The sequence below is a fragment of the Etheostoma spectabile genome, chromosome 16 (assembly GCF_008692095.1).
Source record: "Etheostoma spectabile isolate EspeVRDwgs_2016 chromosome 16, UIUC_Espe_1.0, whole genome shotgun sequence".
Lineage (NCBI taxonomy): Eukaryota > Metazoa > Chordata > Actinopteri > Perciformes > Percidae > Etheostoma > Etheostoma spectabile.
The window spans coordinates 10734883-10759358 of record NC_045748.1 but is presented as its reverse complement, the minus strand read 5'-3'; the positions used below and the strand labels follow the sequence as shown (position 1 = coordinate 10759358).

General features: G+C 39.5%; 1 protein-coding gene across 6 annotated transcripts in view; it reads left to right on the top strand.

Moving 5' to 3' along the window:
- The first annotated feature begins 888 nt into the window (after positions 1 to 888).
- LOC116703915 (ceramide transfer protein) overlaps positions 889 to 24476 on the top strand; it is a 26774-nt gene continuing 3186 nt past the window's right edge. For 3 of the 6 annotated variants that reach the window (XR_004335543.1, XM_032538997.1, XM_032538998.1), the window contains exons 1-17: positions 889 to 1550; positions 3220 to 3354; positions 11852 to 11968; positions 12120 to 12185; positions 16273 to 16380; positions 16587 to 16725; positions 17761 to 17847; positions 18593 to 18750; positions 18954 to 19046; positions 19136 to 19222; positions 20191 to 20283; positions 20477 to 20548; positions 21969 to 22064; positions 22642 to 22774; positions 22882 to 22952; positions 23313 to 23441; positions 23570 to 23699. Coding sequence is in view for 5 of the 6 variants with exons in the window: in XM_032538997.1 (XP_032394888.1) it covers positions 1440 to 1550; positions 3220 to 3354; positions 11852 to 11968; positions 12120 to 12185; positions 16273 to 16380; positions 16587 to 16725; positions 17761 to 17847; positions 18593 to 18750; positions 18954 to 19046; positions 19136 to 19222; positions 20191 to 20283; positions 20477 to 20548; positions 21969 to 22064; positions 22642 to 22774; positions 22882 to 22952; positions 23313 to 23441; positions 23570 to 23699 (1825 nt within the window). In the remaining variant the exon portion in view is untranslated. The remainder of the gene's footprint in view (positions 1551 to 3219; positions 3355 to 11851; positions 11969 to 12119; positions 12186 to 16272; positions 16381 to 16586; positions 16726 to 17760; positions 17848 to 18592; positions 18751 to 18953; positions 19047 to 19135; positions 19223 to 20190; positions 20284 to 20476; positions 20549 to 21968; positions 22065 to 22641; positions 22775 to 22881; positions 22953 to 23312; positions 23442 to 23569; positions 23700 to 24476) is intronic. The other 3 variants (XM_032538999.1, XM_032539000.1, XM_032539001.1) reach the window with 3 other exon arrangements.

Below are 24476 nucleotides of genomic sequence, written 5' to 3'. Positions count from 1 at the left end.
AGCTTTCATTTTCTCAAAGGCAGAACAGGATACCCGGGGCTCGGTTTACATCTATCACCATTTCTAGCCACTGGGGGACCAAAGGCAGGTTGGGAAAAAAAAAAAAAAAATGTTTTCATGCCATGGGACCTTTAATCTTATTCCAGAATATAACCTATTTGTGTTTAAAGAAATAACCACAGTGGAATTAATTGCGTAGCTAATTTGCCCCTGACAATTAAATAGAAATGAATACTTATCTGGAAGTATAAATATCTACAGAAGCTGAGAACGACCATGGAATTTTTTTTGTGCATTGTTATCTCATGATAACGACTTAATATTTTTTATATACTTAGTTATTAATGTAGGTTGTTATAAGATAATGCATACAAAAAATACATGGTCGTTCTTGGCTTTCATAAATATTAGTGGTGGATAAGAATTTAAAATATTAAAGTAAGAGTACAAAATTATTAACATTATGCAAAATGGCCCTTTTCACAATCCCATTATATAACTGGATGGTAACTAGTGATGCATTATGTACAGCTACTTCATACTGCTGGGAAGCTTGTGGAATCCCACCTGTTGATCAATTAAGTCTCATCTGTAATAAAACACAATTACATATTTGTTGGTTACTTTGTTTCATTAATCTGAAATCTAAACTAAATCGAGGTTGAGAGATTCACTTAGAGTGTGTTAAAGCTCAATTAGGTTAGTAGTTACACCTTACTTAATCTGGAGCATCACACCGGAGTAATCCTCAGTGTATTTTCCTTGAACTCGCCAGACTATTTCCAGTGCTATAAACAGGGGGCGGAGCCCGTTTACAAAAGGAGTGGATTTGGTGACGTCACCCGAGCCAGCGCCCCTGCGCACCACACAAGCTGAAGCACGCGCCCACGGCTCACCCACCGAGAAGAAGCTCCGGACGTCAGTTGAAACATGGCGTTGAACGGGAGAGCTGTCACCAGCGTACAGAGGGGAACCACTGCGTTTCTCTAAGAGTCAGCGACGGATTACATTCTGACTACTGAAGCTTGCCGGAGCACGTTTACCTGAAATTAATCTTTTTTTTTTTTTGCTACTTCTGGGGACGGAACGTCACAGCCAAAAACGTTACAGGGTTATAACGTTTACCTGGACAATTGACCACAGAATATGTGCAGATTTATTTAGCTAGCTGGCTAGTTAACCAACGTTAATTTACCTTACGCGGTGGGTGCTAACGCTTACAGCTAACGTTATCGACCCTGTCAAGCCTTCGGCTATTTGGGTTAACTCCTTGTGCACTCAGAGCTAACGTTACTAGTCAGTAATAACATGATTCGGTGAACTGTTGCTGCTTGAATTGCTTCTCACTCAGGTCCCGCGAGCGTAACTGTAGTACACCTGAGCGTCATATACAAGTTGATATCATTTTTATACTTTAAGAGCCAGATAGCGTTGAGAAAATGTCAGACAATCAGAGCTGGAACTCGTCCGGTTCCGAGGAAGATGTAGAGCCCAGAGATGAGTCTGGACATCTCGTTGGCGTCGTCGACTTGAGCGGAGTCCTTAGTAAGGTAAGTCATGTTTTCGGCCAAACTCGATTTCCTCCGAGTTAGCTCGGTCACTGCCAAGTTCTAATTCAGAAAAAAGCCAAACAGCCAGGTGTTGTGGCGATAAGGCATTTGGGTTGACACATAAAACACAGTGGGTATATTTCCACTACGACAAATAATGCGCAGCATTGCTTATGAATGGAATAGAAGTGACTAAATTAGCTGTAATATGGGAGGTGCTAATCCGTGTAATCTGACTCAATTATTTTGCTATTCAGACAGCTTTATTTTTATAGCAATTTGGGTCAAATACGATCAAATCTGTTTAATAATAACTGTTCATCAGCCGATGAACTCACAGGTTAATCTGTAATGATTGCCAATGCCAAAACAAAACTGCTATCTGCCTATGACACCAATGCTGGGGTAGTTTTTGTTGGTAATGAGGGGATAAGAGTGGAGAAGAAGAAGAACTGTTCAATCAACTTTTGTTTTGGCCCAAAAGATCAGCTCTGTCTTGCATGAGAAACACACCACTGTATAAAATACACCGCTCAGGAATATCATTATACATTAGCTCATAGATCCTCTATTCATTTACTGTGGTAATGAGTGGAGCTAAAAGTGCATAGCTCATTCCAGGTTTAGCTACATGTTAGAATACCTGTATAATAATGTTAAACCTGTGGTATAGGTGTTGCACAGAAATGGTTGCGCAATTCTGTTACCACTATAATTAATTATTGCAGCTGTTCTGTGGCCTAGTGTAATGTTACATGTGCAGACATTAACGTTTTCCTATCAAAAAGATTTAAAAGGCTTTGTGCCGATTTTGTCATTGACTACTGAACGCCTCATTTCAAAAAGGTTAAAGCAGGCCCTGTGCCTTTGCCATGTCTACTATGATAATACGGATACAGCGAAGGGTGTTAGTTGGTGTTATGGGAAAATGATCAGTGATCCTTTAAATATTGCTTTAACAGTATGCAAGCTGCGGGAAAACCTTTGCTGGGATGCTGTTACTAGTAAATGTTTGCACCATGCACAGCCAAGTTACTGTTGATCTTTTCTGTTTTCGTCAGTAAACAGACTGTTAAGTCGCCAGCTAGACAAAGTCTTGGTAACCCTTGTGGCCAAAAGCTTCTGCTCACTTGGTTTTGACCTAGTTGAACACAGTTTTAATTAGTTAAGCTGTCACAAGCAAATGGGGTATTGATGTCATTGTTTCTAAACAGACTGCATGCTGACCTGCTAGCCACGCATATTGTGAAATTAAGCCGATCTGCATTCAGAAAAGCTCACCTCTTCAATCACACTGAGCCCTTTACACGGCATAAGTCTTGTGAGGATTAATGAGGCCACACAATCCCACAAATGAGCCAACACACGTTTTCCCAAAAGTGCAAACGTACATGTAGTGTTGTAATGTACACCAATTTGACAGTAAAATGGAGACTACAATACAAATAAACAGTCCTTTGATGAAGACCGGAAGCCTTTCAATACAACACCACAAAGCGCAGCCTCTAAACCATTTGAATAAATGTCCAAAGAACAGGAAATTATTTTCAAAAGAAGGTGGTATGTTGCAAATACATAATATTCCATTACATTGTAGAAATGTTTTTTTTGTATTTCTCTTGACCCTCAGTATACAAAAGTTATTAATTGAAGTTCTTTATTTTTTCAGTGGACAAATTACATCCATGGATGGCAGGACCGTTGGGTGGTTCTAAAAAACAACACACTGAGTTACTACAAGTCTCAGGATGAGACAGAGTATGGCTGTCGCGGTTCCCTCTGCCTTAGCAAAGCTGTTATTACCGTGAGTACTAATGACTTTCTTTACTACAAAGCCGTTCTGTTGACTGTGCATCAATATGACACAATCTTTTTACTGCAAGAACGGGGGCGTATTTGACGAAAGCTCTGTGTTTTTGATTGCAGTTTACATTGTGCAATAGCGGCGCTTTGAAATGTCATACAAGAACGTATGCTGTTTATGTAAGAGGGCTACATTTTACAAGAAATAGGAACCATCACTCTCACCATTAAGCCACCAAACAGCAGAGAAAGCAGAGATATTTTGTGTTAGTTGAAAGAAAATATCAGTAAAACCAGCACTTAAAAATAAAAGTGTGCCTTTTTACTTTTATTTCAATAAAAGAATGATTTCCTCTGATTTGTTATAAATTCAAAAAGCAATTTGTTGTATTTTAGCAGAATACTGAAAGCTGAGTAGACTTTAATATCGGTTTATGTATCACAAGTAATATCGTTACCTCAACATTCAACAACGTTGTCGCAAGTTTTCCTCGTATCGTGCAGCCCTACCTTTGGCCACATTGCATGCTGTGTTTAAATGTCAAGGAATCGCAACGTTGTGTTGCACTCTGATGTGATGAAACATTTACATTTTATTAACACAAAGTCAAGGTATTCTAATTCTGTAATATACCATCCAAATCAACATGAAGGGGATACGCTGATCACATCTGGAGCACATACTGATTCTGCTTCTTTGGGCGTTCTACCCACCTCCCTCTTCTTCTCCCCAAGCCTCTCATATATAGTGTAGAGATGTTTGGAATAGAATATAAGATGGGATTCAGATGTTTGGCATCCACCATATGTTCCTATTAAATCCATGAAGGGATGCTTGTGCTGGCCTAAGGCTTCACTTATTGTTGGCAATTCTAAATCAGATTAAGAACTTTACCCTGGTTTTCTCAAAAAAACTTGTTCAACTCTTGGTGAAACTATTCTTTTACAAAGAGCTCCTGATTATGTTCTATTTGAGCGTATCTGGCCTGTCAGGTGACCGTTCTAGTTTCACAATAACATGCTATGGGTAACACTTTAATGTAAAAGCCATCACGATTAGTGATGCAGTGTCACTCACTGCGTAGGATAGGTCAAGAAATTGGAGCAGGGATAACAGCAGCTTACAGTATATTGAAGCAGAGACTCCCAAACCTTTCAGACTAATAATATACTGTCTCAGAGATCCAAAAGGGGTTACACCACACTGCTAAGCACAGAGAAAAATAAATCCCAATGTGGCAACAGTGATTGTGTTCACACTGTTTAACCTTGCATTATGTTTCAGTGGGAACTCAGGTCACTCATTGACTGAAGCTTAAAGCAGGCTTTCCTGCTATTTGTTCAGCTTCATCCATTCCCAGCTTACGTAAATAATAACCTCCATGCAACACTCTACTGTAGTCATTTCTCATTCCAATGGAAATATGCCTCAAAACCCTGGGGTGTAAATAACAAAGAGTTATAGCTGGTGACCTGACAGCCATGCAGGGAAAAAACATTTTAAACAAAAGTTTATTTTTCTTCACCAGTATTTATCTTCTTTTTTCACCCTTTATTTCATTTCCCCTCATGACTTTCTTATCAACTCAGACACAGATGCACCATGATACAGTATGGTATCAGACATAAAACATTGAGGTGTATTAAGAGTAAAGATGTTCCTCCGATACTGCCTAAAAACACTGGGATCGGGAAGTACTGGAGTTAATGTACCGATCAGATACGACGTGAAAAAAAACTAAAGAAAATCTACGTTAAAGTAGTTTATTAATGTTCTTTTTCCGTTATAATTGACTTTCAAACTGGATGATAAAAGGAAGTTCTGTGGCGTTCATTGTTTGTTCATGTTTCACAAAAGAGTTTAACCTGAGGAACAACAAAGATATAGATCATATTACATCCATACAGGGATAGTAGTATACAGCTTTTAAAACATAATCAAATATATTATACACTGGTATCGGATCAGTACTCGTATCAGCCGATACGCAGGTTCAGGTATCAGAATCAGGAAGCAAAGAATGGCATCGGGCCATCTCTAGTTAAGAGTAGGGAATATCTACCTTTACATCTATTGTGGCCATAGACAATCTTTTCATTGACACCATACTCAACTTGCACCGTATTGAGGCTTCGTACTTTGTCGTTTCAATTTGGCCCAGAGTTAGGAGCTTGGATCAAAGGCTGCTGATACCATGGGAATAAAAACATATGAATTCTGAATAAAGAATAAAAGCTTCCACAGAAGAGATGTCGCCATACTGTACGCATTATGGCTAAAACTAATTATTTATTCCATTATCGAGTAATCTTCTGATCATTTCCCAATTGTTTTGTCCATGTCAGAAAATAGTGTAAAAAATACCGTTTTTAATATGGTGCAGTGTTCAAATGTCTTTTTTTTTTGTCCAATCAACAGTCCCAAAAAGGTATGTAATTTACTATCATATGACACAGACAAGCATTAAATTCTCATATTTAAGAAGCTGCAAATGACCAATGATTATCAAAATCAAAAGTTTGCGATTAATTATCTGTTGATCGACTAATAAATGGTTGGTTGATCATTGCAGCTCTAGTGTGCATACACTGTATGTAATTAGTTAAGAGGGAAGTCGGTGGTTTAAGTTGCACTGTGTCATACACAGATTTCAGTTAGGGAAGTAATGTTGAGAAACCTGGGCAGACCTGAATGTGTGATATGTTCATTGCAGAACAACCACAGAAAATGGCCGGAAGCATTTCTCAAAAGAGCAAAATGACACAGTATAAAAACCAAAGATTGGTGCTATGGTTGCTAAACCAAACTAAGCTCGTACTGCCAAGGACACACATACCAAAAGCTATCTTAGCGGATAACATGAATCAACTCTCCTATCCCTGCATGCTGCATTTAACTTCAGAGTGAGACCTAAGCTTGCCTGAATGTGTGTGGCTCTCCCCTACGTCTAAAAGGGGTTGTGCTGTGTTTGGGACTCACCCAGACACTTTTCATCTGTGCTCTGAACCGGCCTGCTCGCTCCAGTGTCTCTCAGCTATGTCCTCCAGCCCACTCTGAGTGTAGATGTTCAACTTTATAAAAGGTACATAGTGTGTAGTGTGTGTGGGGAAACAAGAGCCCAAGAGCTGCAGGTGCAGCTTGTTGGGCTTAATTGAGTCAAACACCACACCCCTCATATGTGCATATGTCTGATCCTGTCAATCAAGCTAAAACCACACTTACTCCCATATCATCCCCCATTCCTCCACCTGCTTGAGAAAGATTGAGTGAGATGCACTTATAGATTGAAAACAATAAATTACCCATACAAATGGCTTACAATAAAATGCAATCACATATACTTTAAACTAGTGTCTCAAGTTTCATCAGACCTGTAACAACATCTGTTTGACACAGTCTTAACTAACACAATAGTACAGGTAGGTCACAACAAGCACCGTCTCTTTGTGTTCACAGCCACCTTCATCACTCTGAAACTTAAGGACACTGAATATGATACCATTCAGTGTAACTTACAACCAACATATCTGGTGTCCAGTTATTCAGTTAGTCAACTTTATCCTGGACTGGATTAAATAAAAATGGTAACTAGCTTACTTTAAAATATTGTTGTTGCGTCAGCTATTGCTCATAGTTCATCTCCCTATGTTCTGTACATTCAATGACAAAAATAAAAACCCTTAAACTCTGTGTTGACATGGACGTGGACTATCTCGTCATGCTATTCCAAGCTGCAGGTACATGTGATTGTAAGGTTGTTTGTTGGTGCCAGTGTGTCTTCCTTCAAAGGCCGCTAACCGCCATTTCCATTTTTAGATTCATGGTCAGTTATTAATTGCACACTGGCATTCTTGTTATTCCCTGTCTCACTGGAATAGTGGGTAGTGCAGACTGAATGTATAGTAGCTTAGTGCTGGATTGTTTTTAGTTCTGCAAGGCAGGGGCTCTGGTTGCAACAATTGGGCTTTTTCTCCTTTCTATATCTGTCACAAAGGGATAGGGAAAGCAAATGACTTCAGGTCATTTGGAGATAGAATACACTGTTGGGAATGACGTCAGGTGTGGTGGAAATTGCTAAGTTTCTTTAACTAGGAAATGAGACTTTTCCGTGACTTGTGATTTCCTCTACGTAAGGGGTCATGAGGAAGGTCAAGAACCGCGTGTTTGCGCGCACACGTGTCTCGTTATCAACCTTGTTTTTTTTTTTATTTTGCCTTCCTGTTTCTTGCCTTTCACGCTGACCACTTGGTGAGTCAGTGTTTCCTGCACAATGGGGGTCATTGGGATCCTGTTTTGGTGTCCTAAGTCTACAGAAAGATGTTCCTGGTTACATGCCTCAGTAATAATGATGAAGAAACAACATACTCTATTTGTCCAGAAATCCATTTGAGTCTGGTGTAGCTAGGGTTTCTGTGTTTGAATTGGTTTCAATCCCACCTATGTGTTTTTTTTGTAGGTATTGAAAATCAAAAGCTTTTTTGTTTTATTGAAGTGAGCTCCCATCCTTCAGTTCTGGAGACTGTGACTGCAAACACGTACACACCAGCCCAAAATGGTTTTAAAGGAAGAGTACAGAAGGGCGGTCTTTTTGAAGCTGAGTAGGAAGTTTGTGTTAGAAGAAAATAGAGACAGAATAAAGCTGTCTCATCATTCGGGTTTGATGTTTATAGGACTTGTTACACTGCGATACAGGTGGAAAAATAACTTTATATCTTAAGCTGTAAATTATTTCATAAAATTTGTTTCTCCCCTTCCTTTCCGGTTCTCTTTTGCAAACTCTTTTGCAAATTTTTCTCCTTTTTATTGACAATGTTACATTGTGTGAGAGCTTATTTGCTCCAAGAGAGAATGTTACGTGTGAAATTGAACACTACAGGAGGCTATATGCCAATGTTGTTTTAAAATAAAAATAAATAAAAGATTTGCACAAAGCAAGCCGATCCACTTTTCCATGTTAAGATATAAAAAATAAGAGGAAAAAAAGAAATCAAGAGACATTTAGAATAGATACAAATGTGTGATTAATTGTGATTAATTACGAGTTAACTATGACATTAATGCAAATTATCGCAATTAAATATTTTAATTGTTTTACAGCACTAGTTTAGAGTTGAGCTACTGCTGGGCTCCACAATAAGGGAAGTACTTGACAGCTCATAAAAAAGAGTTGATCACCATAAACAATAAACAAGGATGATCACACAATCCCCTGAATTAACAAAAACGGCCCAGTTGTTTGTCTGCTTTGATATCTTAGTGGGGGGGACATTTTTTGTGTTGTGGTTATTTTTGAGTTTGCTTTGTCACGGTCTACTTGTTGTCCTGGATAGGTTTAAAAATGTATTAAGTAACATTATGAGAAGGCTTTTTAAGCATGGCAAAGATGGATTTCCTTTTTGATTTATTCCTTATTTGATTTTGTCCTCCTAACCGAGAAAGATAATCAAAATATGGATTTGTCCTGGGAACCAAAGTGCTTTGCTGCAAACGCTGCAGTACTCATCCTTCCATTTCTTTATACCTGTTAGCGTGGCCTGTTGGAACGTATTCCAGCATGCACTGATTAGGCAATAGAAATTCTCTAGCTCTTCACATTGACTTTGTTCTGTCATCAGCCTGTGTTTCTCTGGTTGTTCATTCATCAAGCACACACACGCACGCACAAGTAGACAGACTCACAAACCAAACACTGCACAGTTTTTTTTGTTTGCTTTCCTTTCACATAGGGCCCAGGCTGAGACCACCGTCAGCATTTCATGTCATCTGGTAATGTGCAATGCTGCTAAACTGACCTTCCAGTGATGGATTGTTATTTACTGTATCCTTGGATCCCAGTAACCTTCTCTGGCCCAGTGCAGGATTTCATTCCCCAACCCTGGCTTTCAGTCAGTATACACATGACTCCATAGTCCCAAGGAGATCAAGAGGAATCCATTTTCTTATTTTCATACCAACCAAATGACACTTAAAATCCTATCTGCTAACAATCTTTGTGTTTTAGGAGAGAAAGAGGCTGTTGAAGTTGTCTGTTGATCTCTTTGACTAGCTAATAACAAATTGAGGGTTAAGGGGGCAACACATTTGTTTCCTTCCTCACTCGTGCTTCTTCTTTTAGTCGGTCTATGCCGCTGGTGTTGATCTTATGCACGTGCTGCTGGTTACTTTTGAAATGAGCATCTGCTTTGGCAAGCTTCCAGCCTTGTGTTGTACATTATTGACACGGAGCATCTGGTCTTGGACTCAGTGCCGTCCAGGTGTCGGGCAACACAGCCAAGTCGCACTCCTCCAATGAAATCTCTTTAAAGACACCATAGTGGGGCCATTTAATACTCTGCCATCTCACTGAAGTAATACAACCTTCAGTAATGGTTTGGGCTCAGGCTGTCTCTGGGAACATGCATTCGTGGGTGATAATAGAATGCGAGCTTGCAGTAGTTTTGCCTTTTTTATTATAGCTTGTCTACGTGAAAATAAATGTTTTAAGCAGTGTCAATCTTGTATAGGTTAAATAGAGTTGGTAGACAGAATAAATCCATAACGAATAATTATATAAAATAAACTTATAATAACATATTGATTCTCTAACCCAAATAATCGATAAATACATTAATTTAACAAACACTCCAGTTGTTAATTTCAATCACTAATTATTTCTCTCTGAATCAGCGGCTCCCGTCGTTCTTGCAACATTGCACACTCTTGCCCCTCCACAGAATAATGATTGCATTTATTGTGCATTTCAGATTTACTAAAACATCCCAGATGTGTTTATTGATTTGTGGCCAACAGAGGAATGCAGAGGTCTCTTCTCCAATGCGGTTTCTTTGTTTTGCTTACAGTCCAAACTGCAGTCTCTGGCATTCCTGCTCATTCAGTCTTTTCCTCTTCTTTGTCTTTTTCATGCGGCATCCTCAACTACGCTCAAACAAGCCAGACTCTCAATCATATGTCAGCCTCTTCTTTTATTGTAAATGTGATGAGAGTTATTTAGCATCGGGACTCACTGTAGAGGAGGTGTCCTTTCAGAAGGGCCCCATACATTTCAAAGATACTACACAGGTAAATACCATTGCTGTCACCACCATTCCGTTCACTGCTACTCTCCCCCAACACACACACACACACACACAGTCCCTGGTTGCTCGCCATGCCGCCGCAGCAGTTTCACAGCGCTGACAGCACATTGGAGGGCCATTAAGAATATGCTCCATCCTGCAAGTTGCCTTAAAAGGCCAGTTGTCTGCGTCTTCCCCTACAGGACGGTGTCTGAAAATGGAGGCTGCTGTGCCACTAGTACACTCCTCATCTTATATCTCTGTGATATATATATATAGATCTTTACTCCCATCACTGTGACTGGTAGCTTGCCATGTTTCTAGTTGTTAAAGCCATCTCAGGAACAGATTGTTGTCCACCACGTAGCGCACACCAGAGGGTTAAACAGTTTGCTATTTCAGTTTCAATTCAATAGCAATTTACATGGATTGCCATCTCTCACATATGCCCCTCTCACTGCTCTTCCTGAGCAGGAAAGAGATTTATGTTTCCTCTTGCTATGAAAAGAACACGACAGCATTATCACAAAGATCAAGCCAGCTGGGTTTCTATAACTGGCCTCATTTCATAGAATTCTTCATTATCTGATCCCTTTCTCTGCTTCTATCAGATGTCGAGAGAGGATTTGATAATAGAGCTGGGCTATATAGAGAAAATCAAATATCACGATATTCTTGACCAAATTCCTCAGTGTCGATATTGCGACGATATTGTATGGTTGACTATTGATGCTTTAACAAAATGTTATATACACAATGAGACTTTTGATAAATATTCTCCAGAAATGATATAATGACTTAGTGGGTAAAGGTAAATAATAGAACAGTCTGGTAAGTTCAGAGAATGACATCACTTTACTGTAAAGCAGCTTGTAAAACCAGGTAAAGACAACATTTACCATATTACAATATATCCAAAATCTAAGACAATATCTGTCTCATATCTGATACAACATTGTTATTGCCCAGCACTATTTGATGATAATATTAAAATGATCAGCACGGTATACTTTAAATGCACACTGACTACATCGTAACAATTCATCGTCAATTGGTTAAAATCAATATATAAATGTGTAAAGATTACAACCAGTTGAGATTTCGAAAATGAATTGCGATGCAATTTTTAAACAGCCTGGGTTTTTCTCTTCGATTTATTTATTTATTTTAAAGTGGGATTTGTTTTATAATTCAAATTATTTTTTTCATTTTATTTGTTTTACATAAAATACAATTTCAGTTGCACTTTTGATAAGAGCACATCTGTTGTTTAGCACAGTTTATATAAATAAAGGAATATTTTTCAGTCATTTGTCTGCAGCCGACATGAAATTGTGTTGTGAACTCAAAATCATGAATTGTATTGAATTAGAAGTTAACTGTATTTTTACATTCCTAACACTGTCTAATCCGAGTTTTTGTCCGGTGTCCTTCCTTTTTAGCCTCACGAGTTTGACGAGTGCCGGCTGGACATAAGTGTAAACGACAGCGTGTGGTACTTAAGAGCACAAGACCCCGAGCACAGACACCAGTGGATTGACTCCATTGAGCTGCACAGAGTAAGTGACACACACGCTAACACAGCAGAAAACAAACTGCTGGCATCAAAAGAAACCAAATCCTTGTCACATTTGCAACAAATAAGAGTAAGTTAATAAAAGGTTGGATTTGTGAATGTGTGTTCATTGTATGTGTGTGTGTTTCTATCAGAGTATCAGAGAGGGAAGGAGAGAGAAGGGAGGAATCCAGGGAGCAATATTCATCACTTCACCACTGGTGCGTTTGTTGGCAAGTCTGTAGGACGTAGGATTGAGTGCTTCATTTGTCTTTAGCACCGTACTCTGTGCTGTTTGTGTTGACTTGTGTTTATTTAGTCCATCAAATTCTTACTGTGTGAAATAGTTTTTATCCTTGATGATTAACGATTGGTGCATGACTCATGTAAAGGCTTTAACAAAAGGCTGCTTAGCTAAAAGTTATCCTAACCTTAGACAAACATTTGGCTCAGAGTTAAGATAATCCTTTATATACACAGACATTTAACACATGGGTTACCCTGAAAAGGGTTAGAAGACTTACTGAGAAAGATGTGTGAAACGCACAGTCAACAGATAACTCTGTTTTAAAGATTTTCTGGGGACAACCCTGAAAAGTTTAGGTTAAAGCGTAACTTTTGCCAAAATGTAACCAAGGGTCTTTTGTGAATGTACCCGAGTCAAACTTTCGTTTAGCATTTTGGTGAGAGTTACGCTTTAACCTTCCCTGGAGGAGAGTCCGTTAGCCCTTGACTCATAGTCACAGCTTTCTTCCTTTGTTGTTTGCCTAAAATATCATTCATTCATTCATTCTATCAAAATTTATACTCGAAATATCATTGAGTGGCAGCCCTTATTAACACATGACATTGAGTCAGTAGACAAAGACAGCACAGAATGGGCGTAACACCATCATGAGAACAGAGAAAGATGCTGAAACATTAGAAAACCAATTTGATAAACAGATCAGGACAACCAGGATGCAAAAGAAATACAACCATGTAAAGCTCTTACAAGTAGAAGTTTAGAGGTCCTAAATCAGTTTCCTAAAATGTCCAAAAGGCACAAGTGAGTTGATTTTAAGAAAGTGTTGTAATTCGTTCCATGAGTCAAGTGCACTAAAACTAAAAGCAGTTTTTCAGAAAAGTTCAGAGCGAGCTTGTGGAACATGAAGTAAAAGCCAGTCAGCAGAGCGAGTCCGATAATGTCCCTCTGAATGACGAAAGTAGATCTGTAAGGTAAGATGGCAGTTTTCCAAAACAGAGGCTTAGTGATACCAGTGAGTATCACGTCTTTCTCAGAGAGAAGACCATCCAACCCTGTCATATAAAATACCATAGACCTTACTGGTTATAAATCTCAAGGCGGAGTCTAGGGAGTTAGGAGCTCTTATCAGTACAATGTGAATTTACACAGGGCTGAAATGCAAGTTCAGCCTTTAAGTACTTTTGTGAAAAGCCTTGTATTGCAAGGAGAGCAAAAGTGGCAGTGCCCATTTAATTCAGTCAATGGGAAGGACAAAAAAGAAAGTTGCAATCCCTACTGTTAACTGAAGACAACGAGAATACCTACACACTGTTTATGGTCGTACATACACAGCAACCAACCATCAAATATGTAAATTATGTTTTGCATTGTTGGTGTAAAGATCCCATGAGTGATCCTAGCCATAGAGGAAAGATAAAAATGACAGCACAACATCAACAAAAGGTTTTGTTATACTGATGTGTATGATAAAGTCTAAATCTAAGGCAGACATAATCCAGAGTGGAGCAATGTGTCTGACATAGATGAGGAGTAGACAGTAACCACACCTTCAGCCTGTCTGCCAAAACACATGCATGCTCAGTCATAGACCTTAGTTTGGGAAATCCCCCCCCCACTCACTCATCCCAGCACTGGAGAACCACCGTGACTCATACATATACACACACACACACACACACACACACACCCCATCCTGTTCACTATGAGTCACCGCTGAGACCTCTTCTTCCTAGAAGCCCCCGATCCTTCTCAAACCCACATTACACTCAGCAGCCCAGGGTCTCCAAGGAGACACAACACATAACAACGAACAGTTCAGACCTCTTAGTTAGACCGTGAAATCTAAAAGCAACACTTGTTTCTAGGATACTTTCTGTTAAAAGTAAGCTGTGTTTGTTTATTTTGTAATGTGCACTGACAACCATATGGCATAAATTCCAGTAATGTAAGGTCTTCTTCTATGGTAATTTTATTTTTATTGCTGAAACAGCTTTGTGACCTGGATAAGTCTGTTTCTGCTCAGCGCAGCTTTTCATAAGCACCAGGCTTTATGTCACTAGTGAGGATTGTGAGAGCACTCAAGTTTTAATCACCCCACACATAAACAATCATACAGCTACTCAGTGTTTGCAATGCTGCGTGCATCTTAGGAACACGCGTGTAAGAATTACCATACATATAGCTGAGATTGGTGACAGGAGACCCAGCTGCTTATGCTACTTTTGACTAATTTTATATTTTGTATTTTCTGAATTTATCGAGTGATGTAGCTGCAACAAAAAACCTCTGCTGCTGTTTTTCTTCTGTTGCGTTGAATTCATTTATTCATTTTGAGCATGTAACATTCAATATAAAACAGCAGTTGTTGAAAACACATTGAACAAAACAGAAAAAAGGGTAAAGAGAAAGAATAACAATCGATTTCATTAGCGTTTTTCCTTAATTTACATGCACACAAAAAAATAGCTTGAAGTTCAAACCTCTTTATAGTAATTAAATCATTTACAAAAACTTAATACACTCATAAAGCTTGACATACTTATCACATTAATGTTCTTATCAAACAGATTAAACAGCCCTCATGCAAATAGTTAAGGTGTGCTGATAAAGCCAGCAGTGGCAGTATATTGGCTAAAGGGCAAACAGCGCCGACTGAAATCTCGTGTGAATACAGACGGAGTTACTTCTGGCCGTTGACCGACAGTTACCCCAGCCTCTTACAACTGCCAGTCACGTGCATTGACATGTCACACCCCCTGGTGGTTGTAATTGGCAGTGTCTCTTAAAGGGAAACACATCTCTGTTTCTCCTTTCCACCAGTATCTCTCTGTACCGTTGAACCTCTCCTCTCTGCTGTCAACGGCCATCTATTTCGAGGGCCAGGATGTTATGTAAGAGGAGAAGGGGGGAACCAGTCAGGTTTACAGGAAGTCAGAAGAAGATTCAGTTGTGTTGCCATGGTCACTGAATCTGTGTCATGCTGTGCTTCTGTTGAGGTCCCTAACCATATCCTGTTTAAATGGTTTTACAACAGGATATTAATAAGGCTTTCTGGAAAGCTATTTTTCTTGTTTCTAATAGGATTTCAACCTTGTGTACATATTTGGATGTAACACAAAAGTAACTTAAAATAGGTCATTTGAATAGAATAGTATAGAAAGCCTTTATTGTCATTATACACAAGTGCAGTACCTGTGCAATAAGATTGTTGCAACCCCTTTACAGTGTTGACACGAAATATAAAAATACAAAATATAAGAGAATAAAATATAAAAATATAAAGTGTAGGTAGATAGGTAGTGCAATTGGGTTTTGGGGGATTTACAACATTAGACTGTAGTACTGTAAGGCAAGAGAGCAGTATTAATTTATATTAAGTATATTAATGTTTAAATTACCAGAACAAATGGGACACGGTGAGAATAGATGGGACACGATGGGGAGAACACTTTAGATCAGATGGACAGCTAGAGCAGCGATTACTTAGATCAGTTTCACTGCAGGATTAGTGGTTAAGCTTTGGTTTTGTGTCACTGGGTTTCCTCTAGAAGTTTCTGCTGACTTGTGCCAGCTAAATGACTAATTATGATGTATGATAAATGGGCGTAAAATCACACATTTTATCACGGTATGATATTATATTGATTCTTTGGAACACGATACAATGTTTACTGACACCACAAATTCTGCCACTATACAATTTTGATTCATTTCAGGGGCCCGATATACGATACATAATTCCATTTATATTGTGTTTACAGTAAGTAACTAAAAAAAATAATAATTGGACAATTTCATTACCAAGGTCTTCCAGACATTTAAATTAAAAACAAAACTACTACAGTGAGACTTTCAAAATTACGAAATTATATGAAACCAATATTTTCATCAATATTTTCACTTTGTATTGATTATATTGGACCGTTGAGGATTGAATCAATATATCAGATTGATATATCGTCACACCCCTAGTATGTTCAACCTAGTATGTTATTGAGTTAGGCTGCTTTGTGACAAGATTACTGACTTGTCTCCGTGTCTGAACCCCCGACCCCATGTAGGCTGACTCTGGATATGGCTCCGAGTCCAGCCTGCGGAGACATGGCTCCATGCTGTCTCTCACATCAGCCACCAGCGGTTTCTCTGCCACCTCCACATCCTCCTTTAAGGTCAGTTTTCTGGGTAATGTTTACTCTGGCTGAGGAAGTCTTTGGCTTCCATTTTGTATCTGCAAACAGGACGTATTTTCTGTTATTTGAAGGCAAACACGCAAGCTGTTTATTTTTCCCACATGTACTGAACGGTTGATTTGTGGTTTGTGGAAATATAAACAAAGTGCTGACAACTCTGATGCTTTATTGTTTTGTTTTTTTAGAAGGGTCACAGCCTGAAAGAGAAGCTGGCAGAGATGGAGACCTTCAGAGATATCTTGTGCAGGCAGGTGGACACGCTTCAGAAATACTTTGACAGCTGTTCAGACGCCGTGTCTAAGGATGAGCTGCAGAGGGATAAAAGTAAGAGCCGCAGACACCTACACTTCTTCTAACCAGTTATTTTGTTACTCTGTAGGGGATCGGATTTTTGTGCTTTTAGATGAGAAGTGAATATTATTTTATTTTGAAAATACCACTTCCTGTGGTAGTCAATTAATTGAAAATTAATAAGCAACTTTTTATCATTTTGGATAAGTGCTCCAGTCGTCAGGTTTTTAAGCTAAAATAGATTTAATGCTTTTGTCATTTTAGAGTAAACTAAAGGTTTTTCTTTCAGTACAACTATGAAGATGGCACGCGCAAGAAATTTTATTTTTTTACTACTTTTAGGCAGTTTACAGACAAAACAATTATTCTTATTAGTTTTTTCAACCAATAGATAAATAGATTTAAGAAAATAGTTTGTTGAAGTCTAGTTTGTTTTATCACGTAGCTGTTGCATTAGGTCTAGCAATGTGCAGACATACTGGAAAGGTACAGTGTGACACAAATATATATCTGGAAACCACAAATGAGAATTAATAATATAAGATAAAGCTAACCTTTTTCTTGCAGGACACAGATATGTCACAGAGAATCTTTCGCTTGCGTATTTCATGTATAGATTGTAAAAAAAAATATTTGGAGTGCAGAAGGAACGTGCACTGAATCATGTATACACTGGTCTGTGTGTTGTGACTCAGACAGCAGTTATTCTACAAGCCCCCTCATAACCCCATCTCGGCTGGCTGAACATTTGCTTATGGCAGCCTGCACTGGGAGCCTGTGGATGACCACACTTAATGAAGCCCTGCTTTTGTTCTCCTCACCTCCCTCTCTCCGCTCGCTCTCTCTCTCTCCCTCCATTCTAAAGATGAAACCAGACCATTGTCATATTCTCCAGCACAGCAGATTTCCTACAGCCTGATGGTGCGCTGTGCCGTAGCTTCGGTTGTGAATTGGCCACAGCGCGCCACCCTGCCCTGGAACGCCAGTTGGCTTTCAGTAGGGGTCCTGCAAGAAATGGCAGTTACCTGTTTGCCTCTCTTCTCTGAAACTTAATTTCTCTTTTTCCAGTCGTGGAGGATGATGAAGATGATTTCCCCAACACCCGGACAGATGGAGACTTTTTGCACAATAACAACAACGGCAGCAAAGAAAAATGTGAGTAATGCAGACATCTTCAAGTTATTTTTCTATTTCAACCCTAAATATGCATGACTATCAAGCGTAACGTTTGTAAAAAAAAAACAGCATTAGATATTGTTTGTTAAGAAAGCAATAGGGCTGCAACCGACGATTTCTTTCATTGTCGATTAATCGATCGTTAATTTTCTCGAATAATCGATTAGTTTTTCCTTCTCTGAAATGTCAGAAAATGGTAAAATGTGGATCAGCGTTTCCCAAAGCCCACAAAGACGTCCTCAAATGTTTTGTTTTGTCCACAACTCAAAAGACATTCAGCTTAGAAACTTGAAAAAATTGACATTTAACCATCTGGAATTAGAGAATTTCTGCTTTGTTTGACAAGAGAGTGACTCGAACCGATTAATCGATTATCGAAAAAGTCCACAATAAATGTAAAAGTTGACAACTAATTGATTAATCTTTGCAGCTTTAGTCAGCACAGATAAAAAATGTCTCAGTTGAAACAACCATTACTTGTTCTAACTTTGGCCAACAAGAACTGTTTTGTCATAGAATGGTGATTGAGAAAATGGGTTTTTGAGCAATTTCTTTTTTTTTTAAATGATGCTCCATACGTTGTATGTCCATATGTTCCTCCATATTTAATATATTTTCTTAAGATGCTAAGGAATGATCTTAACTAAAATGACAAGAGAACTTTAGGTTAGGAACTTACCCAACACTAGCATTTGTTTTAGTCCCATGCTCCTCTTTTGTGCAGTGTTCCAGTCCTTGAGCCCCAAGGGAATCAATGGCATAGACTTTAAGGGTGAGGCCATCACATTCAAGGCCACCACAGCGGGGATCCTGGCCACTCTGTCCCACTGTATCGACCTCATGGTGAAGAGAGAAGACAGCTGGCAAAAGAGGGTTGATAAGGTTTGGATCCAATTAGCCATGTTTCATCCACTTACCTGAAAGAAAGCCTGTGTTACTTTAGGATTTTTCAGACAATAGTAATTGCTTTTCTTTGTTTATCTACAGTCATCTACTACTACAACAACAACAACAACAACAAAAAGATGCAGGAGAGAAAGTTATTGTAGGACCTGTTTAATGATTCTGTATTTTTGTCCGCGTAGGAGATGGAGAAGCGGAGAAGAATAGAGGAGGGCTATAAATCAGCCCTCAATGAGTTGAAGAAAAAGCCTCAGTTTGGAGGCCCAGATTATGAGGTGAAGTGTAAAAGTCATCTGTAATGCAGCATTACGTTTGTGTTGTGATAGCACTTCTGAAGTAACGTTACCTTTCCCCTTATTGGCAGGAGGGTCCAAACAGCCTCATCAACGAGGATGAGTTTTTCGATGCCGTTGAAGCCGCTCTCGACAGACACGACAAAATAGAAGAACAGGTAAGCAAAAGATCAGATGCACTATTTTTACCACTAAGGTGATGTTCGATAAAAACAATGAGATACTTTGAAGGTAGTAGTATATTTATAAAAAATAGTATTGCCGTCAATTAGGGGTGGGAATCCCCAGATGCCTCCCGATACAATATCATCACGATACTTATGCCACGATACGATATTATTGCGATTTTAAACATATTGCATTATTCTGCGATATATTGCAGTTTATCACCTTTTTTCCAACTTCTAAGTTTTCCCAATTTCAAATGATGTCCCAAAAGGAAACTTTGTCAAACTCTGTTTTATCTAAAAAGAAACATTTCTCTTTTTGTTCATCTCACTTCAGTTTTATTGCTGCAAAATGGGATACTATGCTGTATCGTTTTTCCCCCACCCCTACCGTCAATCCATTCAAATATTTAATCGCAATTAATTGCATAATTGTTCTTAGTTGATCACAAATTAATCTCCCATTTATGATCTGATCTGAATGTACTTTAAAAAGGATATCTTTCACATTTTTAATGCTTTTATCAACATGAATGCTCTTGATGGGAAATAGAACACGCCTCGGCTTCAACCCGCTCCTTTTCGAACGGTTTGAAAATATTATTGGCAACACTACGTTTTTTCTTTTTAGTTTTTGTTGGAAATAAAATAAAGAAAGAAAAACAGAAAGAAAGATGAAGGTCCGGAGGGAGTTTTTTGTAAGTTAACGGTGATGTTATAGAAAGAGCAGAGTGCGGGATTTTTTCCTTTGCTCCAAGTTTATATTTTCCAACGCACAAAAGAATTTTTGGATGTGCGAGTTGTTTCTCCAAAGAATGTACGTGTGTTGATCGCATGTCAAAAAAAATTTGTGGCATTAAAAGAAGTTCATGTTGACAGCCCTAAATGAAATAGTGAAACAATTATTTCTGCACACTTTTTTTTTTCTTTTTTAAATGTTGTGCTTTTTTTGTGTCCAGTCTCACACTGACAAAACGAGGATACAGAGATCCAGCCCAGTCCCTCCCGGAGACGTTTATTCCAGCACCGGCACGCACAGATTTGCTGACAAGGTAGTCCAACCCTTTACTCCCTAAAACTGCACACACCTAACAGCTACTTTCATCAGTCCACCTGTCCCTCTTCCATTTCTTCACGTTCCTTATTTTTCTCATTTCTTTTTAATTTGACATCTTATCCTTTTGTGTAACTCTTCCTCTCCTCCATTTTTTCCCTCTCTATCACCCCCTCTATTCGTCCCTGTAGCCTCAAATTCAGTCCTCCCCTGTTCTGATAGTCAGCGCCCCTCCTAGTGACGTCCACAGATTCAGCGCTGAGGTAACTCACTGTCCAGGCTCAGCCAGTCCCCCTTCCTCTGCGTTTCAAGCTATAAGAATCATGAACACACAGGAACTCACTGTAGCAGCACGAAGCATCAGCGGCCCTTTTTTATCTGTGTGAAATAATAACTGTGTTACCAGGTAGGGCTGGGCGATATGGAGAAAATAAGATATTGCCGTATTCTTGACCAAATACCTTGATGTTTTGACAATATTGTAGAGTGGAGAATTGGTGCTTTCACTAAATATTTTACAATGAGATTTTAGATAATCATCAATAATGTTTCAAGTGACAATTTAGAGAACTTTTTTTTTTTTTTTTTCAGCTATATACTGACTATATTTACATGCATGCACAAAAAAAGTGCAATGTTATAACAAATCTGCAATTAATTGTATATCTCGATATATGATTTAATCACGATGTGATTCCATTGAAAGAGGATAAATTGTGGGCGGGTTAGCTCAGTTGGTAGCGCCGGCACACATATAAAGAGGTTTACGCCTCGACGCAGTGGACCAGGGTGCGACTCCGACCAGCGGCCCTTTGCTGCATGTCATTCCCCTCATCTGTCCTGTGAAAATAAAGGCCTAAAAATGCCCCCCAAAAAATTCAGGATAAATTATCACATTGAATTATTGCCCAGCCCTACTAGCAGGTCTGTTGGTCAGGTCTGTGCAACTACCCGTTTGAATATAAACCTGCTTTAACATGGAGTCTTTGTGTCGTCCAGTGTTTCTTTTGCCACACGATTTTAGTCCAAAAAACTGAACCCTGTAGAATGTACAGTAAATCATTAGGTGCCGCTTCCTCTGCTTCTGCTTACATTGAACGTGTAACGTTTGCGGACCGTTCACGGATCAATGTGACCCGGAATGTATCTTTCAACTGGCTACACATGCACATGGCGTAGGATTGTGTTAGTCGCAGGCGATACGGAGAGCTTTTTGGAGAGATTCTTCAGTTTTTTGGAGCCAGCACAGCGCTGTGAAAACGACAATTTACTGTCAGCTGTTATCAGAGGACACATGGGAGGGAAACAACATATAGAAACAGAAACTCTTAAAAGGAAACTGCCAAGACATTCGCTGACACTTTATGATCCATTTCTGTGTATAAGGGCCACAGCACACACCTTGTTTTAAAAATATAAATAGAAGACGGTCCTATTTTTACGCTTGTAGAGCGGATCTCTGCCGTGCATGCGCACCACAACGCGCTGCTCCGGTGTACAGTATAGCCAGTTTCAGTGATTACAGTGGAAGCATAGTGTTGGAATGTCCCGTTACACATACATTACACGTGCAATGTAGTTGGCCTGTAAGGCAAGTTCATGCCATGCTGATATCTAAGAGCCTTTTCACGTTGTCATTAACCAACCTGGCATCGTGTTTCTGTCCCTGGCCTTGTGTTATAGGTGGAGGAGATGGTGCAGAATCACATGACCTACTCCCTGCAGGATGTCGGCGGAGACGCCAACTGGCAGCTGGTTGTAGAGGAAGGAGAAATGAAGGTATGAGGAGGTTTTTACTCAGGTTTGTCTATATGTTATACTCTCCCTGAGTCATGCACTAAATTAGCAAATTCTTTAAAGTTTCGGGTAAATTGAGTTAAACCTTAAAATAACACGCATCTGGAATTCACTGTTGAACCACAGTGTTTTATTAAACCCAAATCAAAGCCAACGACATGTACGCACATTGGAAAACATGATTATAAAATGATTTCACTACAGCTGCAAAGATGTATCGATTTAGTTGTCAACTATTAAATCACTCGGAAACAATTTTGATTAATCAATTAACCAGTTTGAGAAATTCTCAGATTCCAGCTTCTTGAACGTAAATATTTTCTAGTTTCTTCACTTCTCTGTGACAGTAACCCCAATCTCTTTGTGGACAAAACAAGACATTTGAGGACGTCGTCTTGGGCTTTTGGGAAACACTGATCCACATTTTGCACCATTTTCTGACATTTTATGGACCTAGAAAAAAGATTTTAACAACTAAAATAACCTTTAGTTGCAACCCCAGATTTCACTTCACCTTCAGTTTGCCTGTGTGTGTGCGTGTGCGTGTGCGTGTGCGTAGGTGTACAGGAGAGAGGTGGAAGAAAATGGGATTGTTTTGGACCCGCTGAAGGCCACCCATTCAGTAAAGGGGGTGACCGGTCACGAGATCTGCCACTACTTCTGGGACACGACCTACCGCAACGACTGGGAGAGTAGGTCTTCCAACTCTGAAACGATGCTAGTTCAAATCCATTTCTTACGATTTATTGGTATGATTATGAAACTTTTTAATTGCTCCCATGTTCTCTGCCTCTTTTAGCCACTATCGAAAGCTTCAACGTTGTTGAGACGCTGTCGGACAACGCAGCGATCGTTTATCAAACGCACAAGGTAAGAGCTAGAAGATCCGAAACTAAATAACCACGACAGTGGAACAGATCCGTTTGGGGTCATTGTATATCAGGGTTTCCGCTGGGCTTTAAAAAAGTCAACATTTCTAAATTGTAGGCCTTAAAAAGAGTTTTGGTTTTGTCCTTACAAGTCTTCATTTTCCTATGTCCATGCAACCCTACATCTAACTCTCTTCTTTTAAACCATGTAAACCTATTCTGGTACCACCTCAGAATACAAATATCAACCTGAAAATGAGCGTAACATGAGCACTTTAAAAAGGTCTTAAAGTCTTAAATGTGATCCGTTGAATGTAAAATGGTAAGAAATGCTGAATGATAAATAATGTGTGTGCTTTAGCGGGTGTGGCCTGCATCTCAGAGAGACGTGCTGTACCTGTCCGCCATGAGAAAGATCCTGGCCAACAACGAGAATGACCCAGACACCTGGCTGGTCTGCAACTTCTCCGTGGATCACGACGACGCACAGGTGAGTCGTCCAGTCCTTTCAGAGCCAGTCGAGGTCTCAGACGCCATGCGAGGAATCGGTTGAGATTCAGAATGAGAATCCTGCTGCTTTTTTTTTTTTTTCTTCATTCCCTTCCTGTCGTCCCACAGCCATCCAACAAGTGTGTCCGTGCCAAAATCAACATCGGCATGATCTGTCAGACCCTGGTCAGCCCGCCAGAGGGAGATAAGGAGATCAGCAGAGACAACATCCTGTGTAAAATCACCTACGTCGCCAACGGTGTGTATCCATGTGTTCTTCTGGCTTCAGTTGGTGAATTCAGTCTATCAGTCAGTAGTATCTGAAAAAGGGCAGATGAAAGTCTTACATTTACAAAAAAATCTAATTAACTGTTTTATTGATAGTATTTGATATTTTTGACATTGTAAGGACAATATATATACAAATATATACATACACACACACTTTGAGGTATGTTGGCGGGTCTTCCATTTTGGGTCAGACACCCCGCGCCTCCTAATGCGAAGGGGGGGGAATCTCTTGGCACCTCACGATTTGATTCCGATTCAGAGGCCAACAATTCGATTCTAAACCGATTATTGATGCATCTCGATGAAACAATATTTTGATGTACATTTCCATGCGTGATTTAAAGAAATATACATATAAATCTGAGTTTGTTACTCAGTTTGCTAATCCCTTCCTAGACAAAGCAGCTAGACTTAGAAAGCTTAGATTTTGTGCGCATCCAAAAGCAGCACAAAGGTCTGTCTTTATGATGCAAACGGGCCAAATGTCTGTTCCAACATGGCTGCTGCAGAGACGCATCTCACAAGCTGCAGGCGGTATCTGTGTGTATATAGCTATACGTGCAGGTTAGTGTCCCAGATTCCCCGTAACGTAACCCTATCCATATCCTAACCTTGACCACTCGAGGTCAAATGCCTAACCCCAACCAATCAAGCTGCTTCGTAGAGCGGGTCTTGGCGTGGCCATAGTGGAATTTGGGACACTAAGCTGTACGTATGCCACGTGTGTGTGTGTGTGTGTGTGTGT